The following is a 19,753-nucleotide window of genomic DNA, read 5'->3' on the forward strand; positions in this document are numbered from 1 at the left end:
GGCAAGAAGTAGTCCTGAAATACTGCCTTCTGGTGTGACTGATGAAAATGAAGAGGTGACTGTAGCTGTTAATGAAAAAGTTTGTCCTGAATTTAATAGTGACAGACATTCAAAAGAGGTAAAATAATTCTATATTAATATGTAAATGTTCTTATTCTCTTCTCAACATGGGTTATATACTATTTAATGCTAAAGAAAGAGAAAAATGTGTTAAATGGACTTTATGACCACAAAAATATTTGTTATGTTACCATCAGTTGATTTTTCAAACATGCTGTTTTATTTTAAGATGTTACCTTTTAAAACTTTTGGTTTCTAAAACCTTTTTTTAAAATTTTAAATTATTTTTAGGAAGATCCATTTAATGTAGAAACAAGTTCACTGACAAATCCAGTTGCAGATTCAAACTTGGATTTTTTCCAGTCTGATCCTTTTGTTGGCAGTAAGTATTCTTATTATTTACATTACAAATTTACCAAAAAGGACCATATAAGAATTTGGGCTTCAGTTTTGAGAGCCTACTTGTTATAGCAAAAGTAGAAAAGAGAATGATGTTTTTATATGGTCGGACTTTAGTATTTGTCCTCTCCAGGCAACTAAATTCTGGAACTAAGCATTTGATTATGCCTTAGGAACCCCTGATTAAGAGTATGTTTCTCCTTCAGAATAGAGACCCAAAGAAAGAGAAGAGATTGGGCCGTCTTAAGTCAACCAGCAATTATTTACCAAAAGTGCCAACACCATGCTTTTACAACAACAGAAACTATAGTAGTTAGTAGTTTGATCCCTGCCTATAGTAGTTAGTAGCTCCCTAAGTCTTATTGAAGAATCATAAGTTCAATAAATTAAAATACCTGATGTCATCATAAGCTGTGTTAAATACCACTTATGTTAAACTTCTTTTTATTTATTTCCAAACTCACCTTGTGAAACTGATAGGTCAGTTTTTTACCAGTTTTAAAGATGGGAAACTAAGATACATAAATGGAATAATTTGCTCAGAGGCGTGGCCAAAATGAGCCTAGAAATTAGAACTCTTCTAAGAAAGCTTCTTTATTAATATATATATATATATATGTAGTGTTAAAAGATATGTAAATTGAGCATTTAAAGTATACAATTAAATGGTTTGAGTACATTTACGTAGTTGTATAATCCTCACTAAAATCTAGTTTTGAAACAAATTTTATTACCCCATAGAGCAACTCCATACCCAGTGTAAGTCATTGCCTGTTCCCCTAACCCTCAATTCGCCCAACCACTAATCTATTTTCTGTCTCTGTAGATGTGCATACTTACAGAATTACACAATATATGCTTTTTAATATCTGGCTTCATTCATTTAGCCTAATATTTTTAAGGATTACTTACATTTTAGTATGTTTCAATATTTCTTTCTGTTTTATTGATGAATATTATTATATGGATGTACTGCATTTTACTTATTCATTGGTTGAAGGACTGTTGGGTTGTTTACACTTTTTTGGCTGTTTTGAGTAATGCTGTTGTGAACACTTATGTACAAGTTTTTGTGTGAATATATGTTTACTTTTCTCTGGGGTATATATCAGATCATAGTACTCTGTTGAATCATTTGAGGAGCTGCCAAACTGTTTTCCAAAGTGTCTGTACCATTTTATATATATATATTTATATATATTCCCACCGGTAGTATATGTGACTTGCAGTTTCTCCATATCTTTGCCAACACTTGTGACTCTCTATCCTTTTGATTATAGCCATCATAGTGAGTGTGAAGTAGTATCTTATTTGGGTTTGATTTGTATTTCCTTAATGACTAATATTGTTGAACATCTTTCTCTGTGGTTATCGGCCATCCTTATATCTTCTTTGGAGAAATGTTTATTCTAATCATTTGCCCTTTTTTAAATTGGTTGTTTGTCTTTTAATTATTGATTTGTAGGAGTTCTTTACATATTCTGAATATAAGTCCCTTATCAAACATATGATTTGCAACTATATTCTTGTGTTCAATGTTGTCTTAATTTTGATGGAGTCTAATTTTTTTTTTTAATGTTTTCTCTTGTGTCTTTGATTTCATGGTGTGAGATAGGGGTCCAACTTTATTCTCTTCCAGGTGGATATCCAGTTGTCCCAGTACCATTTGTTGAAAAGACTATTCTTTCCCCCATTGAATTGTCTTAGCACTCTTGTCAAAAATCAAATGATGATAAATGTGTAAGGATTTATTTCTAGACCCTCCAATTCTTTAAGCATTTTTTTTTGTACTTCAGTGAAGCCTGGTATCTTTGTTTCTGAAGTGTTGATGGTAATACCCATCCAGGAATACTGTGAAAAGTAGACATTTTGTTAGTAAAATTCTTGCCCTCAAGCCTGTGTTTTCCCCTCCATGTAATCTGACCTTGTGGTCAGGAGGTAAGTATAGTTGGCTCTGATTCAAATTTGCCTCTTTTATGAGGTATATTGATGTTCTTCCCTTATTAAAATAGTGATACTTATTAGCATTTTAAATATTTCCTAAAGGTGGACAGCATTCATTGTCTTACCTACTTTGAGGTAGAGTTAATGAAACAAACGTTGCTTTTGTTTAGAAGTTACCCTTTAAGTAATGGTGCCACAACAGTAAATATTGTGATTTTGATTTCTGCATATTTCTTTTATCACAGGTGATCCTTTCAAGGATGATCCTTTTGGAAAAATTGGTTAGTGTTTTATTGAAGTCCTTCTTAACTTTAATTTAATTCTTCTTAATTATAAGCTTTTGTTATATTTATGAATGAGAGATCACAGTTGGGTAGTTTTAGGAATGGACTTCCTTTTTATTCAGTTTTAAAATTGACCTAAGGCGTCACTAAGAAGTTGTATGTGCCTGGCATTTTCAGAGAAAAAGTGACAGATACTTGTGAATTTGCTTAGTAAACTGTTAGCTATACTTTATAAAAAATAACATTAGTGCTTATACTTTGATGTTTTTAATACATCAAATGATTCTTTGATGCTTTTAATACACTGGTTTCTTGTTATTAGCCAAGGATTAGATAAATAAAATGATCTACATTACTATAGGGTTTAGGACTTTTTTTTCCCATTCAATTATAGCCTATTACAGATCTTAAATAATTACTGTGTCAGGCTTTTTAAGATTCTTTCTCTGGGATTTTCACAAATCTGGTGTGCCATTTAGTTATGCTTCCCAAACCTGTTCCAAACTGTTGGCTGTTATCATTGAGCCCAGAAAGAGAAATACATTTAGAAATTTTTGTTGTTTCTTTGCTTCCCTGGTGGCTCAGATGGTAAAGAATCTGCCTGCAGTGCGGGAGAACTGGGTTCAATCCCCGGGTCAGGAAGCTTTGTGGAGAAGGGAATGGCAACCCCCTCCAGTATTCTTGCCTGGAGAATCCCACGGACAGAGGAGCCTGGCGGGCTGAAGTCCATGGGGTCGCAGAAAGTCAGACACGACTGAGTGACTAACACTTTCACTTAACATTCCTATGTGTTCTTTTTTTCTTTCTTCTTAGTTATAATAGCATAGAATAAGGGTCTTTAAAGTGGGATCACTTGATATTATGTGCTAATTAAAAAAATCAGTTTATTGGGTGAAAAGCTCTTTTATCAAAACCACAAAGAAAACTGTGATCCTTTCCCCACCCCCAAAATTAGAATCACCAGGTTAGAGGAAAGTATTTAAACCTAGCGTATAGGCAACATTGTGTAATAAGTGTTGGAGTTATTGACTTGCTTTGAATGAATAATGAACAAGTAGGAAAGAATGTTAATTAAAACTGCTTAACTAGATCTAACTGTCTATACATTTTTATGACCCAGATAAGTAGTCATAAAGTACCTGACTTAGACTCTACAGGAGTTCAAAATGCCTTTTAATTAAGGCAGTTGTCATCAGAGACAGGAAATTTACAGTAATAATTTTTAATCTCTCATATTTGTGTTTTTTTTTAGATCCATTTGGTGGTGATCCTTTCAAAGGGTCAGATCCATTTGCATCTGACTGCTTCTTCAAGCAGTCTTCTACTGATCCTTTTGCCACTTCAAGTACTGACCCTTTTAGTGCAGCCGGCAATAGCAGTAATACATCGGTAAGTGGGGTTTAAAAAATGTTAAATGGACCACAGATGTTCTAAGTGAGTTTCTTTTTTTCTTTTTAAGAGCAGACAGTTTGTTGTCTGGTGAAATAACAAAATCATTAATCATTGCTAGATAGTAAATTTCTTGAGGGTAGGAACTATATCTTACAAAAAATTTAGTACACATGCCCTGCCTGTACTTTGGTTCAGTGATCAGTAAATATATGTTAACTTCTGCTTAATGGTCAGAGAATAGGTAGGGAAAGAGACAAATGTAGGAAAAAAAGCAATTTACCAGTAGTAAAATCATACACTATTTGAGTCATCTTTCAAATCCAAAAGATAGAAATAATTCAGTAAGTACTCACTCTAGACAAGAAAATTGTTTGCCAAACTGCCACTAACTCCTGGGAATGAGACTCATACCTTTACCTTTCTTGTAAATCCTGTTCCTTCCAAGTGGCAATATAAGGCATATAGATAACAAGCAAAGGACTTATTGGCCTATTATATTTTGTCTTTAAGAAAATGAGTATACAGTGGATCTTTTGTATTCTGTCTACAAATAGATGAGTTAGGTGAGTTTCTTGAAATACACAGTGATGAAAGAATTCTCTTATAGATTACTTCTGACGGGTGATATAAAAATTTCAGTCTCGTCGAACCTATCTAGTTTTTGGTTCAGACTGGCATTTCACACTGTGAGCACCCACTGAAATTGACAGAATACTCATGTCATCCAAATATCAAGTCTACCCTTCAAAGGAAAAAATACTATCCCATTGGCGGTTTTAAAAATAAATGATTAAAAGTCCATAAGCCAGTCTTCAGTAAAGCTTTTTGGAAATATTTGGTATGCGTTATTGAAATAATGAAATCAGTTTAAAAAGAACAGCATTGATCTTTTAAAAAAAAAATCATTTCTGTTATTTTGTGTACTTATCTATAGAGTGTTATTCTTGCAAAGAGGTATTAATTCCCACTAAATGTCAGACTCTCTTGATAATATACATAGTACAACAATGACTATTTAATAACCACCCACTATAATCCAAGTACTGTTGTGGGCTTTATATTCACAGTTTCTAATCTTCACATCAGTCTTACAAAGTAGGTGTTAAAAAGTCCCTATTTTAACAATAAGAGCACTGGAACTCAGAAAAATTAACTAAGGTCAGGCAACCAAGTCTGGAGGCTTTGAAAACAAAATCTTTATATTAGGATATTTAAACACTTGCAAAATAGAGTAACATAATGAAGTATTTTAACCTCTGTGTATCTATAGCCCAATTTCAATAATTATCAATGGTTTTGGAGAGGTTTTTACTTTTTTTTCCTTGTTTGGTTTTTTTAAGTTTTTATTTGAAGTCTTATTTTTTGAGACAGGATATTTCACACCTGTAAGTAAACGAGATCTAGAGAGGAGCAGTTGATTGACAAACACGTGAAGCAGAAATTTTGTCTTTTAATACTCTTAGATTAAGAGAACTTCCTTAAAAGCATAATTGATTATTTTAAAGGTAATAAACTTTGGTATTCTTGAATTGCTTCCTTACTGTATTTAGTAATGAACTACTTGGCCAGCAACTGGTTTTTTCCACTGTTGTAAAACTAAGCAGATGCCTCTGTAATTGAATATTTGTGGTTTCCACAGGCTACTGGATACTTTGTGTTCCTGCAACACTCAGTTTGTAGTGTGGACCCATTTGCCAAATTCTTCTCGAATTGCCCGCAACCTGAATTCTTTCCCTCTCACCTTCTTTTAGCCTCTTGTTATCTACTCTTATTGTTTAAAAAGCAAGAGGCCAAAGCAGCTCATCCTAATTTAAAAATAAACATGTTTCTTCTCCTCTCCCCTGGTGAAATTTTTCTACCATTCATTCTACTACTTTTTCTCCTTTCTGCCTGGTTTTTGAAAGCAGCAGTGCCCTTGCTGACAGTTCTTAATTTCTCCATTCAAAACTGTAAACTAAACACCAAATTGGCAATATAATAATAGTTACATTTATCTGATCTCTTCTTAGCCAGGCATGGTGCTAAGTTCTTTTCATGTGTTACCTCATTTAAGCATCACAGTAATCCTGTGAGGCTCATGTATCATCCTCATTTTAAAGATAAAGTAAATGAGAGGTTATTATATGTAAGTAAGTTAGTAAGTGACAGAACTAAATTCAGACTCTATCTGACCAAAATCTAAGGTCTTCACCACTGTAGTCTAAGATTCAAACGCATTTTTTCCTAACTACAAACCCCTGCTTTTGGTCATCTTTCTTCTTTTCAAACAGGCCTCTGTTGATGCTTTAAGATACGAGTCTCTCCCCACAAGTCTTTTCTGTTCCTTCAATGGTGGTCTCTTTTCTCAGAGGGACATAATTTTAAAAAACAAACCAAAACAACAAGTGCCATTTCCTACTATCCTAGCTAGCATATGGTAGCTACTATGTACATGCTAAGTCATACTGTGAAAGGAGGAAATGGATGGCCGATGTAGAGAAGAGAGAATTTCAGTGATAGATTAGGTTAGGTGACCTTATAAGAGGATTTGGAACATTAATTCTATAAAATCATACCATCTGAATTTTAGTCATGAAAATTACTTTCGTATACTAAATTGCCTAATTACCAAACTGAACATAACACAGAGAGTTTTGTGGGTACTTACTCCTCCATGGGCTGCACGGTCCATCCTGCGCCTCTTGCTGTCTCAGTGCCCTTTAGGGTAAGTGTGTGGGCTTGCCAGGTGGCACTAGTGGTAACGAACCTGCCTGCCAATGCAGGAGACATGAGAGACCCAGGTTTGATCCCTTGGTCAGGAAGATCCCCTGGAGGAGGGCATGGCGACCCACTCCAGTATCCCTGCCTGGAGAATCCCATAGACAGAGGACCCTGGCAGGTTACAGTCCATGGGGTCACAAAGAGTCAGACACGACTGAAGCAATTTAGCACGCGTGCACAGTGTATGATGAATAGAATTATATATGACACACATGTAGGCCTACTTTTTCTATTCTCTCTGTGACGGTAAATAAAATCTACAAGCTATTTAAAACCAGGTCTGTTAGTTTTTCCTTCTCTCACAGTTGAGAGAAGAAGCATTAATAGTTGGTGACTTGTGTTATCATGTCAGTGACTCTTGTCTCACATTGGTATTTTAACTATCATATTAGGAACCATGGAGAGTTACTTTGCTATACAGACCAGCTTGATTGTTTTCCCCTTTATTGCTGTTTATTCATTTAGCAGATAATCAGAGTACAAGCTAGTGTGTTCATTTTATAAAAGGTGTAAGTTAAGATAAGCATCAGTTAAAATTTTCAGTTCTAAAAACATCACTATTCTTTCTGCAAGTAGTTTTGTTTTAATGGGTCCTGTTTTATAAAAAGAAAATATATGGTAAGTCTCAGTGAGAGTTGTTTCTCTCTTATCAAATACATCTGTTTTACTTGAGCTCTGTAATATCCTTTTACGTTCAGTTGTAATACCTAAGTTCTTGATGATTAGAAGTAGATCATGTAATACAGATGACATTGATAGTCATGAGTCAGAGTAGGAGATAAATATTCCAAAACTCTTTTTGTGCCCCTTTTATCTAATTGTATGCCAAGACTTTTAGCTGGCCTCTTAAAAAGAACCTGATGCCAGAAAGAGAAAGTTCAGTTACCTTCCTAGATATACATTTTGTTTGGCTATGATTTAAAACCAAGCTGAAGTAGGAAGATAGTTCGGTAGTCAGAATCTCTGGCTTCTGTAAAACATTTACAAAGTCCTTACTCTTTGTAGCCATTCACGCTTATCATTTGATCCAGATTTTTTACATGACTTATTATTGAAAGTGGCTAAAGTTTTTTTTTTAATAGAAAGCATTCTCTCTCTCTCTCTCTCTCTCTCTCTCACACACACACACACACACACACACACACACACACACACACACACACACACACACACACACACACACACACACACACACACACACACACACACACACACACACACACACACACACTGACATTAGAGGAAGTTGGGTGAAGGGCATATAAGAGGTCTCTGTGTTATCTTTACAGCTGTTCTAGAAATCTACAGTTATTTCAAAATGAAAATTAAAGAATAGTGTGCATCTAAATAAGTAGCAAAATTATGAAGGAAAGAAATGGGTACCACCAATGCCAGGGTAATAATGATCTTTACAGAGGGGAGGGATGGGATTGTGATTAGAGCAGGCACATGAAGACTTTTGAGATTTTGGCAGTTTCATAGATGTTCACTTGATACCTTTTATTAAATGGTTCATAATGTTCCATACACTTTTCTGAATGTATGTTTTACAGTAAAAGATTAGAAAATGATATGAATCATTTCATTTTAATAAGATTGCAAATCAGTAGGGGTAAACACTTGTTCCTAATGCCTTGTATTTCTTAATTAGTTTAGTTTGTGAAGAATATTTTCTTTGGTGTGGCAATAAAGTTTCAGCTATGAAAAGTTTCCTCTCTCAATCATGACTTTGTGTAATTTGTTTAGGTAGAAACGTTAAAGCACAATGATCCTTTTGCTCCTGGTGGAACAGTTGTTGTTGCAGCAAGCGATTCAGGTAAGGAAATAATTTTCTTTGAACAGTAAACATCACCCTTTCTTTCAACTTCTTTTTTTTGGTCTTCATCAATTATATTCTCCTATTTACTTGCTTATGGCTTTAAGATTATTGCATAGTTATTAGATTGGTACAGAAGTAATTGTGCTTTCAGACCCTGAATTTTAAATCATTTTAACTAGGGTCAAAGCTATGGTTTTTCCAGGAGTCATGTTTGGATGTGAGAGTTGGACCTTAGTGCTGAAGAATTACTGCTTTTGAACTGTGGTGTTGGAGAAGACTCTTGGGAGTCCTTTGGAATACACGGAGATCAAAACAGTCAAACCTAAAGGAAATCAACCCTGGATATTCATTGGAAGGATTGAAGCTGAAGCTGAAGCTCCAATACTTTGGCCACCTGATACGAAGAGCTGACTCGTGGGAAAAGACCCTGATGCTGGGAAAGATTGAAGGCGGGAGGAGAGGGGGCAACAGTGGACAAGATGGTCCGATGGCATCACCGACTCATTAGACATGAGTCTGAGCAAACTCCAGGAGATGGTGAAGGACAGGGAAGCCTGGTGTGCTGCAGCCCATGAGGTCTCAAAGAGTCAGACACAAATGAACGACTGAACAATGACAGTAATGGGGTCAAACACATCTGTATTAATGAAAATAGAAGCTTTTAAAGTCAACACATTTTTGCCAATGAGAAATAAATTTTATTCCTGTAGCATAAAAATCTGTGCTTCAGGATTTGACAAACTCTTGGAAAGCATTTTCTGTGTCCTGATGGTTGTGGAAGCATTTTCCCTGTAAAAAGTTGTTGAGATACTTGAAGAAGTGTTAGTCAGTTGGTGAGAGGTCAGGTGAATATGGCAGATGAGCCAAAACTTCATTGCCCAATTTGTTCAATTTTTGAAGTGTCAGTTGTGTGACATGGGGTTGGGCGTTGTCTCAGAAAAGAATTGGATCAGCTGTTAGTGTTGCAGTTTTCCATTCATCTCATCGATTTACTGGGCATACTTCTCAGATGTAATGGTTCTGCTGTGATTCAGAAAGCTGTAGTGGATCAGACCACCAGCAGACCACCAAAGAGTGACCATGACCCTTTTTTTGGTGCAAGTTTGGCTTTGGGAAGTGCTTTGGAGCTTCTTCTCTGTCCAACCACTGACCTATTTGTCACTGATTGTCATATAAAAATCCACTTTTCATCGCACCTCACAATCAAGTTGAGAAATGATTCATTGTTGCATAGAATAAGAAAAGACAACACTTAAAAGTGACGATTTTTTTGATTTGTGGTCAGTTCTTGAGGCACTCACTTCTTGAACTTTTTCACCTTTCCAGTTTGCTTCAAATCCCAAATGACTGTAGAATGGTCAACGAGTTCTTAGGCAACTTCTTGTGTAGTTGTAAGATGATCAGCTTCAATGATTGCTCTCAATTGGTTGTTGTCAACTTCCGATGGCTGGCCACTTTTCTCGTCACCTTCAAGACTCTTGTCTCCTTTGCAAAACTTCTTAAACTACCAGTGCACTGTATGTTTGTTAGCAGTTTCTGGGCCAAATGCGTTGTTGATTTTGTGAGTCGTCTCTGCTGCTTTGACCCATTTTTGAACTTAAATATGAAGACTGCTCTAATTTGCTTTTTGTCTAACAATCATTTTCATAGTCTGCAATGCATATAAAATAAACAGCAAGTAAAACTTAATAGCAAAAAGTATAAAACAAGAAAGGCACATCAAAATGATATATAACATAATCACTTTTATTTAAGAATGTATTCCAATATCAAATGAAAAATTTCAACAATATTAAACCGCAATTACTTTTGCACCAACCTAAATGTATCCTATTACATTCTACCAATAATAATAATGGTGTTTGTGTATTACTTTCTACTTTTCTTAACATTATCTCATTTACTGTTCATGTTAAAGAGCTTAATATATACTCTAGCAAATGTCAGTAAAACCAATAAAAATGTCTTTTTGCTTTATAAAAGACAGTGTTCTTGGCACTTTCAAAGTCAGCATTGATTCTTATGGATCGTGACCTAAATTTAAAAATTAGTGGCTTCCCATATTAGCAAAACTCCCTTGGGATTTCCCATGTTTCTCCAACAAAAATATTATAGGGAAAAAAAAGAGAAGGGGGAAGAAACTTAAAAGTAAAAACAAATTTAAGGAGCGTATCACGTAAATAATACATGTAGATCTTGCTTGTACTTGATTTGAATAAATCAACTAAAAAAAGATTTATGAGATGAAAGAAATTTGGACAAGTTGACATTAAGAAATTTTTTTATTTTTTAAGATGATATGAAAATGCTATTATAGTTTTGTCTTTTAAAAAACAGTCTTCAAAGTTCCCTGTCAGTGCAGTGGTTAAGACTCTGCACTTCCGCTACAAGGAGCACAGGTTCAATCCCTGGTCAGGGAACTAAGATCACACATGCCACATAGTATGGCCAAAACCAGAGAAACAAAACAAGTCTTTATCTTAGAGATACATTATGTCAGATTTAGAGATGAAGTGATTAAGTTGGGGTTTGTATCAAAATAATCTTGTAGAGTGGTTAAACTGGAGTGTGTATAGGAAATAAAGTTGCTAAGTACTAAAGCTAAGCAATAAATACATAAGGGTTCATTATATTAGCTTTGTATTTTTATCTGTTTTGAATTTGTCATAAGAAAAGTTTTTAAAAATAAAATCAATAAAAAATAAAAATCAATGGCTTCCCATAGGTAATGTAATAACTTTACAAATAGTACATAGATTCTGTTAATAATACAGAGAAAAGCTAAATGTTTTTCTGGCATACTGTCTTCATGCTTTACTTATGGAATCTAATTTTCCATTTATCCTAAACCTTTTAAGTATTATTCCCACTTTATTTTATTATTATTTTTAGAGTCTTGGCCTTTTCACACACTCCAAGTATGTCATACTTTTATTTATTTATTTAGGCTGCACCTTGCAGCATGTGGAACTTCCCAGATCAAAGGTTGCACTGGTACCCCCTGTAGTGGAAGTGCACAGTCTTAACCACTGAACCACCAAATAAATCCCATATTCCCACTTTAAAGGTCAGGAAACTGAAGATACAAACATTAAGTAACTTGGTCAAGATTTACAGTTTTATTAGATTTGACCAATAAAGCCAACATTCAAACCTATGGCTGATAGAGTCTAAAAGCTTTTTCAACTAAGTAACTATTTCTCTCTATTCATTTATTGTCGAGGAGAGCAGGGAATTAGAAGTAGACTCAAACATGTAAATACTTCAGTATCATGCTAAAAATAGGGTGCCTTATTTTTCCAGATGAAAATAGAGTGAGTTATTCAGTGTAGAAATTTGCTGATTGTGACAAATTCAGGATTATGAGTGTAGAGAAAGATTAGTAGAGAAATGCCTTCACAATTTGAATTTCTTGGGCAAATATCAAGATGAAATTCAACAGTGTGCATTATTTGTTTTCAGCTTGAAGATTAACATCCAACATAAGTAATAAAGAATGTAAAAAAGCAGATATGTAGAAAAAAAGATTTAATGTAGTGCTGGGTTTGGATTTAACCTAAAATTTAGAACTACAGCAAATAAGATTTCTAAAAAGCTTATTGTAATAAAAGTGGTCAAATTGTATCTTTTTAAAATACATGAGCTCTTTTAGAGTCTCATTATTGAACTGATGAATTAATGTATTGATAGGGATATTATATGATAAGAAAGGATAAAGAGATAAGAGAATAAAATGAAAGGTTAATACATTTTAATTAACTCTTGATTGCCCACACTGAGGAATGGTAAGTACAATGAGAATTCATTAATGCTGCAAGCATTTAAAGAAAAGGGAGATGGCCTTCCTTTAGGGCAACTCATGAATGATTTCACAGCAGAAGGTGGCTTTTGTGGTATGCCTTGAAAGAATGGCCTACATAAGTAGATATGGGAAGCGTAGTTAAAGCAAAGAGAGCAAGGACATATAGTGCATGTTTGAAGAAAAGCAGATATTTTGGTAAAGCTTACTTATAGATAGAGAAATAGTCAGGTTAAGTAAGGCTAAAATGGTAGATTGTGATCTCAGTGTAGGTTTCTGTTGCCTTTGTTGGTCTTCTCTTTCAGTTCCAGTTCCTAGCTCATTTCCTGTAAAGTGGTAGATGACTATAGTAGACTGGAAGTGGGCTAATGTTTATTGTTGTTATCATCATAGTAATAGATACCATTTACTGAGCACTTGCTTAGTTCCAGCACTGCATGTGCTATTTTCTCATATTTGGTCTTGTTTAATTCTCACAGCAACTACCTGAGAAAATTGCTGTTACGTTTATTGTACAGACAAGGAAAACCAAGAAATGGAGAGATGAAGCCATTTCACAAGGTTAAGGAAGTAGTAATAGATGGACTCACATTCAGATGATGTCTCTAGTTTTCCACCAGCCTCTTTGGTCCTTCTTTCTCTGTCTCTTTGCTAATTCTTTCTCTTTTCCCAAACTTCTTTATGTTATGTTGCTCTAGGTCTTAGACTCTGAGCTTGTCTTCTCTGTCTCTGTTCCTTGGGGTTCTCATCTGGTTTTATGGTTTTACATACTCTCTCCATGTTGATTTCTAACTCCATGAACTCCAGACACCTGTATCCAATTATCTACTGACATCTCCACTCAGACATCTCATAGAGATGTCTAACACAACATGTCTAACACCACACACCTAATCTTCCTTCCCAAACCTGCTTCTCTTGAATCTTTCCCCATCTTTTTTTTTTTCTCAAATCAAAAGACTTTTTATTGCCTCTTTAAAATATCACAGTTGCATCCATAGAACCATCTGGCATCTTGCTGTTTCTGCAGCCGGACCACTCAGATCTTATTCATCAGCCTGCTGAACTGTTACTTTTTCAGAAACATAGATATCATCCAAAAACTTTGATATCCTTGTCTTTAACTATGGTGGCTTGCTGAATCAAAGCAGCCAAATTTGACACAAGTTCATTATCATTTGCTTCGAGAATCATCTCATCTTTCTCGGTTTGACATACTGAACAAGCAGCCCCTGGCCTCATCCGAACCCTGTGGATGTATTTTTCATCCAGAAAATTTCAAATTTCAGCAATAGAACTAGTCTCCTCAATAACAACATTGATGGGGAAGTGGACATACACAGACCTCCTCTTGTAACAGAAGCCCAATGTAACACCCTTGATCATGCTCTGACTACAAATCCTGTGAACAGTTGCCAGTTCCTTTCTGTTTCCCCAACATATGTCAGCCCAGAGCCTCTTCTTTTTCTTTCCAAGGAGACGGAGTTCTACATTGATGTGATTGAAGGGTACCTCTTGGGCCCTTCACAATAACTGTCTGTCCTTTCAGAGTAATGTCAGGAATTTTTCTGGAATGTTGACAGTCTGCTGAGAATGGTCTTCATTCTCACAGTAAATGTAGCAAAGACCTTTCCCCATCCTCACCCATGGTAATTTCATCTTTAACGTTGCTAAGACCTAAAATCTTAGAATCATCCTTGGTTCTTTTCTCTTACTCTGTCTCTAATGTATCAATAAATGTTACTGATTCTACCTTCAAATTATATACAGTCAAAGCCTTACAATGGCCTAAAGCTTTCTAATAATATCTCATTGTTATTACCTGTGCTCACTCTGCTCCAATCACACTGACTTTACTGTTGCTCAAGAAACAGACTCAGCTCTTAGCTGTTCCCCATTCCAATCATCCATAGGATGATTTTTCTCCGTATATCCACAGGATGACCTCTGTTATCTCTGACAAATCTTGGCCAAAATGTCACCTTATCATCTAGCCCAGCACTCCCACCATAATGTTTTCTACTCCTTCTTACTGTATTTTGGTTTATTAATACCTTTGGTTTATTAATACATAGTGTACTATGTAAATTTCTGTGTTTTTCTCTTATTTGTCTCCTCTTCCTTCTACTAGATTTTGGCATCCACAGGAACTTGAATCTTTTTATTCACTGATATCTCCCAAGAACCTTAAACCATACCTGGGGACGTAATATTACTGAATGAATGGGTGAATCAATTACTGTTCTCACAGAGCATGTGAAAGGAGCCCAGTGGATGAGAATTTTTATTTGGGGAAGGGGGGCATATTGTTCGTTTTTTTCCTGATAAGTGGGTATTTTAACATTGTGGTGGAAAATACATGATATAAAATTGACCATTTTAGCCACTTTTAGGTATACAGTTAGTGATATTAAATACCTTCACGTTATTGTGCAACCGTCACATCCATCTATCTACAAAATTTTTTTCATCTCCTAAAACTGAAACTGTACCAGTTAAACAAGAACTCCCCATTTCCCCTTCTTACCAGGCCCTGGCAAACACCATTTACTTACTGTGTTTATGAATTTGACTACTCTAGGTCCCTTATAAAAGTGGAATCCTATCGTATTTGTCTTTTTGTGTCTTGGGCTTATTTCATTTGTCATAATTTCCTCAAGGTTCATCCATGTTGTAGCATGTATCAGCGTGTATCCTTCTTTAAGACTAAATGATATTCTGTTGTATGAATATGCCACTTTTTGCTTATATATTCCTCCATCAATAGACATTTGGTTTGCATCCACATTTTGACTTGCATTCACGACATTTATGTTGTGAATGATGCTCCTATTCATATGAGTTTACAAATACTTAATCAAGTCCTTGGTTTCAGTTCTTTTAGGTATTTAGAATTTCTCAATCATATAGTAACTCTGTTTTTAATTTTTTGAGAAGCCATCATACTGTTTTCCATGCCTTACTATTTTACATTCCCATCAGTAGTGCACAAGGATTCCAGTTTCTCTACATCCTTGCCAACACATACTATTTTTTTAAAATAATAACCATATTAATGGTGTGAAGTGGCAGCTCATTGATTTGATTTGCATTTCTCTAGTGAATAATGATGCATATTGGCCATTTGTATATCTTTGTAGCATCTATTCAGGTGCTTTGCCCATTTTAAAAAATCAGTTGTTTGCTTTTTTGTTGTTGCAGTGTAGAAGTTCCTTATATTTTGTGGATATTAAACCCTTATGAGATACAATTTGCAAATATTTTCTCCCATATCATAGGTTGCCTTTTCATTCTGTTGATGTCTCTCAGTGCACAGAACTTTTAAATTTTGATGTTGTCCAGTTTATGTACTTTTTCTTTTGTTGCCTATGCTTTTAGTGTCCTATCCAAGAAAATATTGCTAAATCCAATGTTGTGAAGTTTTCATTTACTTTTTCTTCTAAGAGTTTTTAGTTGTAGGTCTTACATTTAGGTCTTTGATCCATTTTGAGTTAATTTTACTTCATTCTTTTTCATATGGATATCCCATTTTCCCAAAACTACTTGTCCTTTCCCATTGAGTGGTTTTAACATCCTTGCAGAAAATCATTTGACTCCACGTGTAAGGGTTTATTTCTGGGCTCTCTATTCTGTTCCATTGATCAAAGTGTCTTAAGACCAGAACTGTTTTGATTACAATAGCTTTGTAATAAGTTTTGAAATCAAGAAGTTTGAGACCTGTAACTCTATCAGTTTTTCAAGATTGTTTTTGCTATTCAGGGTCCCTTGAGATTCCATATGAATTTTAGGGTAAATTTTCTGTTTCTGCAAAACAGTGTATTGGGATTTTGACAGTGATTACATTGAATCTGTAGAGTGCTTTGGATGATATTAACATCTTAACAATACTGAGTCTTCCAGTTCATGAATGTTGTCTGTTTTTCTCTTTATCTCTATCTACTTTCTTTCAGAATGTTTTATAGTTGTCAGTATACAAGTCTTCCTTGGTTAAGTTAATTCCTAAGTATTTTATTCTTTTTGATGCTATTGTAAATGTCATTGTTTTCTTAATTTCCTTTGCAGATTGCCCAGAGTATCAATATATGGAAATGCTATTGATTTCTGTGCATTGATTTTGTATCCTGCTACTTTGCTGAATTCATTTATTCTAAAGTTTGTTTTTTTTTAGGGTTTTCTGCATGTAAGATTGTGTCATCTGAAAACAGATAATTTTACCTCTTCCTTTTCAGTTTGGATGCCTTTTTTGTTCCTCCTTGCCTAATTGCTCTGGCTAGGATTTCTGTGTTGAATAGAAGTGGTGAAGGTGAGCATCCTTGTCTTGTTACAGATTTTAGAGAAAAAGCTTTCAGTATTTCACCATTGGTATGATGTTCACTGTTGGCTTTTCATATGTGGTTTTTATTATGTTGAAGTAGTTTCCTTCTTTTCCTAGTTTGTTCAGTGTTATCATGAAAGGATTTTTAATTTTGTCAAATATATGCTTTTTCTGCATCAATTGAGATGATCATCTGGGGGTTTTTTCCTTCATTCTGTTAATGTAGTGTATTACGTTAACTGATTTTCCTGTGTTGAACCATCTTTACATATAAAATGAGAGTCTGTATCTTCGTCATCTGCAGTCTAGCTGACATCTTGATTTGAATAAGAATCTAAGAATTAAAACTGTTTAGAGTTGACTGGGCAATATGTTAGTTGCGTATGGGGCTGAGTTACACAGACTTTCCACAGACGTAAGACACATCAGTGGTCTGAATGTCCTTTTTCTTTTTTCTTTCTTTCCACAGCCATATAGGTCATTCAAACTTTGTTTTTGCATTTTTATCATTTAATCTTTATAATGATTATATGGGAGGTGCTATTCTTTCTCTCTTTAATAGTTTGCCCTGGGTCACAATAACTGCCTCAGTTTCTAACCCATGTCTTACTTCAGAGCTCATGCTATTAATCATTTTGTTACCGTGCCTCTGCCTTATATCTTCTCATCCAGTTCTGACAATACAAAAATTGGAGTAGGGTGATGCCACCGATTTTTTTTTCTCTCTCAAACTTACATTACTGCCTTTGTTAGAGCTGAAGGAACCATAGACATGCTCTAGACCAGAGTTCTCACATTATTTTTCATGAAACTAGCTTCCAGAGGGGCCTTTAGGGGGTTGGCCAAGTCTAGTTTCATTATTTTTTAAGTGTCTCTGAATTTTTAAAAACTGAAGTTCAATTAGGTATATGCATTCAGATCTATTACAAACAAGATTTTAACATTGGAGTGCACTGTAATATCAAGTTATGTGGGTTTTGTCTAAACCTATAAATAAACATTTATTTAAATCACTATGAGATTACAAGACTCTTGTTCAGAAATAAGTTGCTTTCTTGGATGAATAATGTTTTTCAAATAGAGTGAACAAAGCCAAGTACAGAAATAAGTTTGATCCCTGACTTGAAACATTTGTGTTAATCAAAATTGCTTCATTGTTCTCATTGTCACTGTGATAAGTAAATGTTATAAATTTGAACTTAAAAAGAATTTAAGAGTGAATTCTTAAAATCCATCTTACTTGTTTCATATATTGGAATTCCATTTAAGATTTGAGAATTATTATCTGGTCTGATTGCTTAGTATATGAAGAGAAGCTGAGCCCCAGGACTACTTACTAGTTTACTTCTAAATCCCTGTCCATTGATCTTTCTGCTGTGTTATCCTGCCTCTTATTTACTAAATAATAAAAATGAAAAATTAAGATGTCTTTGGAACCCAGAATTTGATGAAGGGTCCTGAGAGCAAATGAAAAAATGTTAGGTAAAAAAAATGAAAGAATTTTATAAGAATCTTATAAAAGGTCTAAAGACTTTGGGGTTGAGGGAAAATAATTCACACTTCACCCTTACTGGGCTCTTATTTCAACAATGATAACAAAAACTAATTAGGAAAGAAGTGGGTTATTTGAAGCAAACATAGGCAGTGACTTTGGAGATTATCAAGCTTTTTGGTCTCAGGATCCTTTTTAAAATGAATGAAGATCCTCAAAGAACTTTTGTTTTGGGGGTCTTATTTATCAGTATTTACTGTTAGAAATTAAAACTGAGAAATTAAAAATTTTAAATTCATTTAAAAACAAAAATGATAAACCCATTACATAGTAACATAAATACCATATTTTTAAACAAAAGTAATAACTCCAGACCAAAAAAGAAAAATATTGTGAGAAGAGTAGCATTGTTTATATATTTTTGCAAAGCTCTTTAAATGTGCAGCTTTTGCTGGATCTTTGTATCTACTTCTGCATTCAGTGTGCTACACTATGTGTCTTGCTTGAAATGTATGAAATGAAGATCTGCCTCACACAGTTGGAAAAAGGGAGGATTATTTTAATAGACTTTTTAGATAATTGTGGATATTTTTCTTAGTTGTTATTTGTTGTTCAGTCACTAAGTTGTGTCTGACTCTTTGCAAGCCCATGGACTGCAGCATGCCAGGCTTCCCTGTCCTCCACTATCTCCTGGAGTTTGCTACTATACCAAAAATCAATAAATTTTAGTTTCTTCAAAGTTAGTTACACACACACACACACACAGACACACACACACACACACATACAGTTAGTTAAAATTAGGAATATGAAACTGTATCAATGAACTTTTCATATTCTGTTGCATTAAACTCCATTAGTCTTTCTTGCACAATGAATCAATCTTGTGCCCCATATATGGCTTTGTAACGTGCATTGATCATTTGGAACATATTGGTTCACTCAGTTATATGTGTCTTCCAAATGTTAGCACATTTCATTATAAATAGCTTTTTAAATCACATTTATTGATATCACCCTCCATCTCATGAGAGTCTTTTAATTAAATATTGGTATAATGTTAAGCTTACGAGGCAGATAAACCTTTCCAAGATTCTAATTTTTACTTGATAGCTTGTAATTTTTATCATCTGCATAGAATACTTTCAGTTGTTTCCCTTTAAGTGACAGATTCACTTTATTTAGGAAAGTGAAAGAAAGTGAAGTTGCTCACTTGTATCCGACTCTTTGCGACCCCATGGACTATAGTCTACCAGGCTCCTCCGTCCATGGGATTTTCAAGGCAAGAGTACTGGAGTGGGTTGCCATTTCCTTCTCCAGGGGATCTTCCTGACCCAGGGATTGAACCCAGGTCTCTTGCATTGCAGGCAGATGCTTTACCCTCTAAGCCACCAGGGAAGCCCTTTGTTTAGGAAGATACCTGAAATACTTAAAACCGAATAACCATCATTTACTTGTCTCTTCTTTTAAGTAAAAATGGTATTCCAAG

General features: G+C 34.7%; 1 protein-coding gene and 1 pseudogene across 8 annotated transcripts in view; one reads left to right on the forward strand and one right to left on the reverse strand.

Annotated features, from left to right (window-relative positions):
• The window catches only part of EPS15 (epidermal growth factor receptor pathway substrate 15), a 139,598-nt gene that overhangs the window by 103,007 nt on the left and 16,838 nt on the right, over window positions 1-19,753 (forward strand). For all 8 annotated transcript variants that reach the window (XM_043876708.1, XM_043876712.1, XM_043876713.1 and 5 more), the window contains exons 17-21: window positions 2-118; window positions 352-442; window positions 2,649-2,684; window positions 3,940-4,076; window positions 8,586-8,655. In XM_043876708.1, the coding sequence (XP_043732643.1) occupies window positions 2-118; window positions 352-442; window positions 2,649-2,684; window positions 3,940-4,076; window positions 8,586-8,655 (451 nt within the window). The remainder of the gene's footprint in view (window position 1; window positions 119-351; window positions 443-2,648; window positions 2,685-3,939; window positions 4,077-8,585; window positions 8,656-19,753) is intronic.
• On the reverse strand, window positions 13,504-14,095 carry LOC122678292 (annotated as a pseudogene).

Source organism: Cervus elaphus, chromosome 20, assembly GCF_910594005.1.
Source record: "Cervus elaphus chromosome 20, mCerEla1.1, whole genome shotgun sequence".
In the NCBI taxonomy this organism is placed as follows: domain Eukaryota; kingdom Metazoa; phylum Chordata; class Mammalia; order Artiodactyla; family Cervidae; genus Cervus; species Cervus elaphus.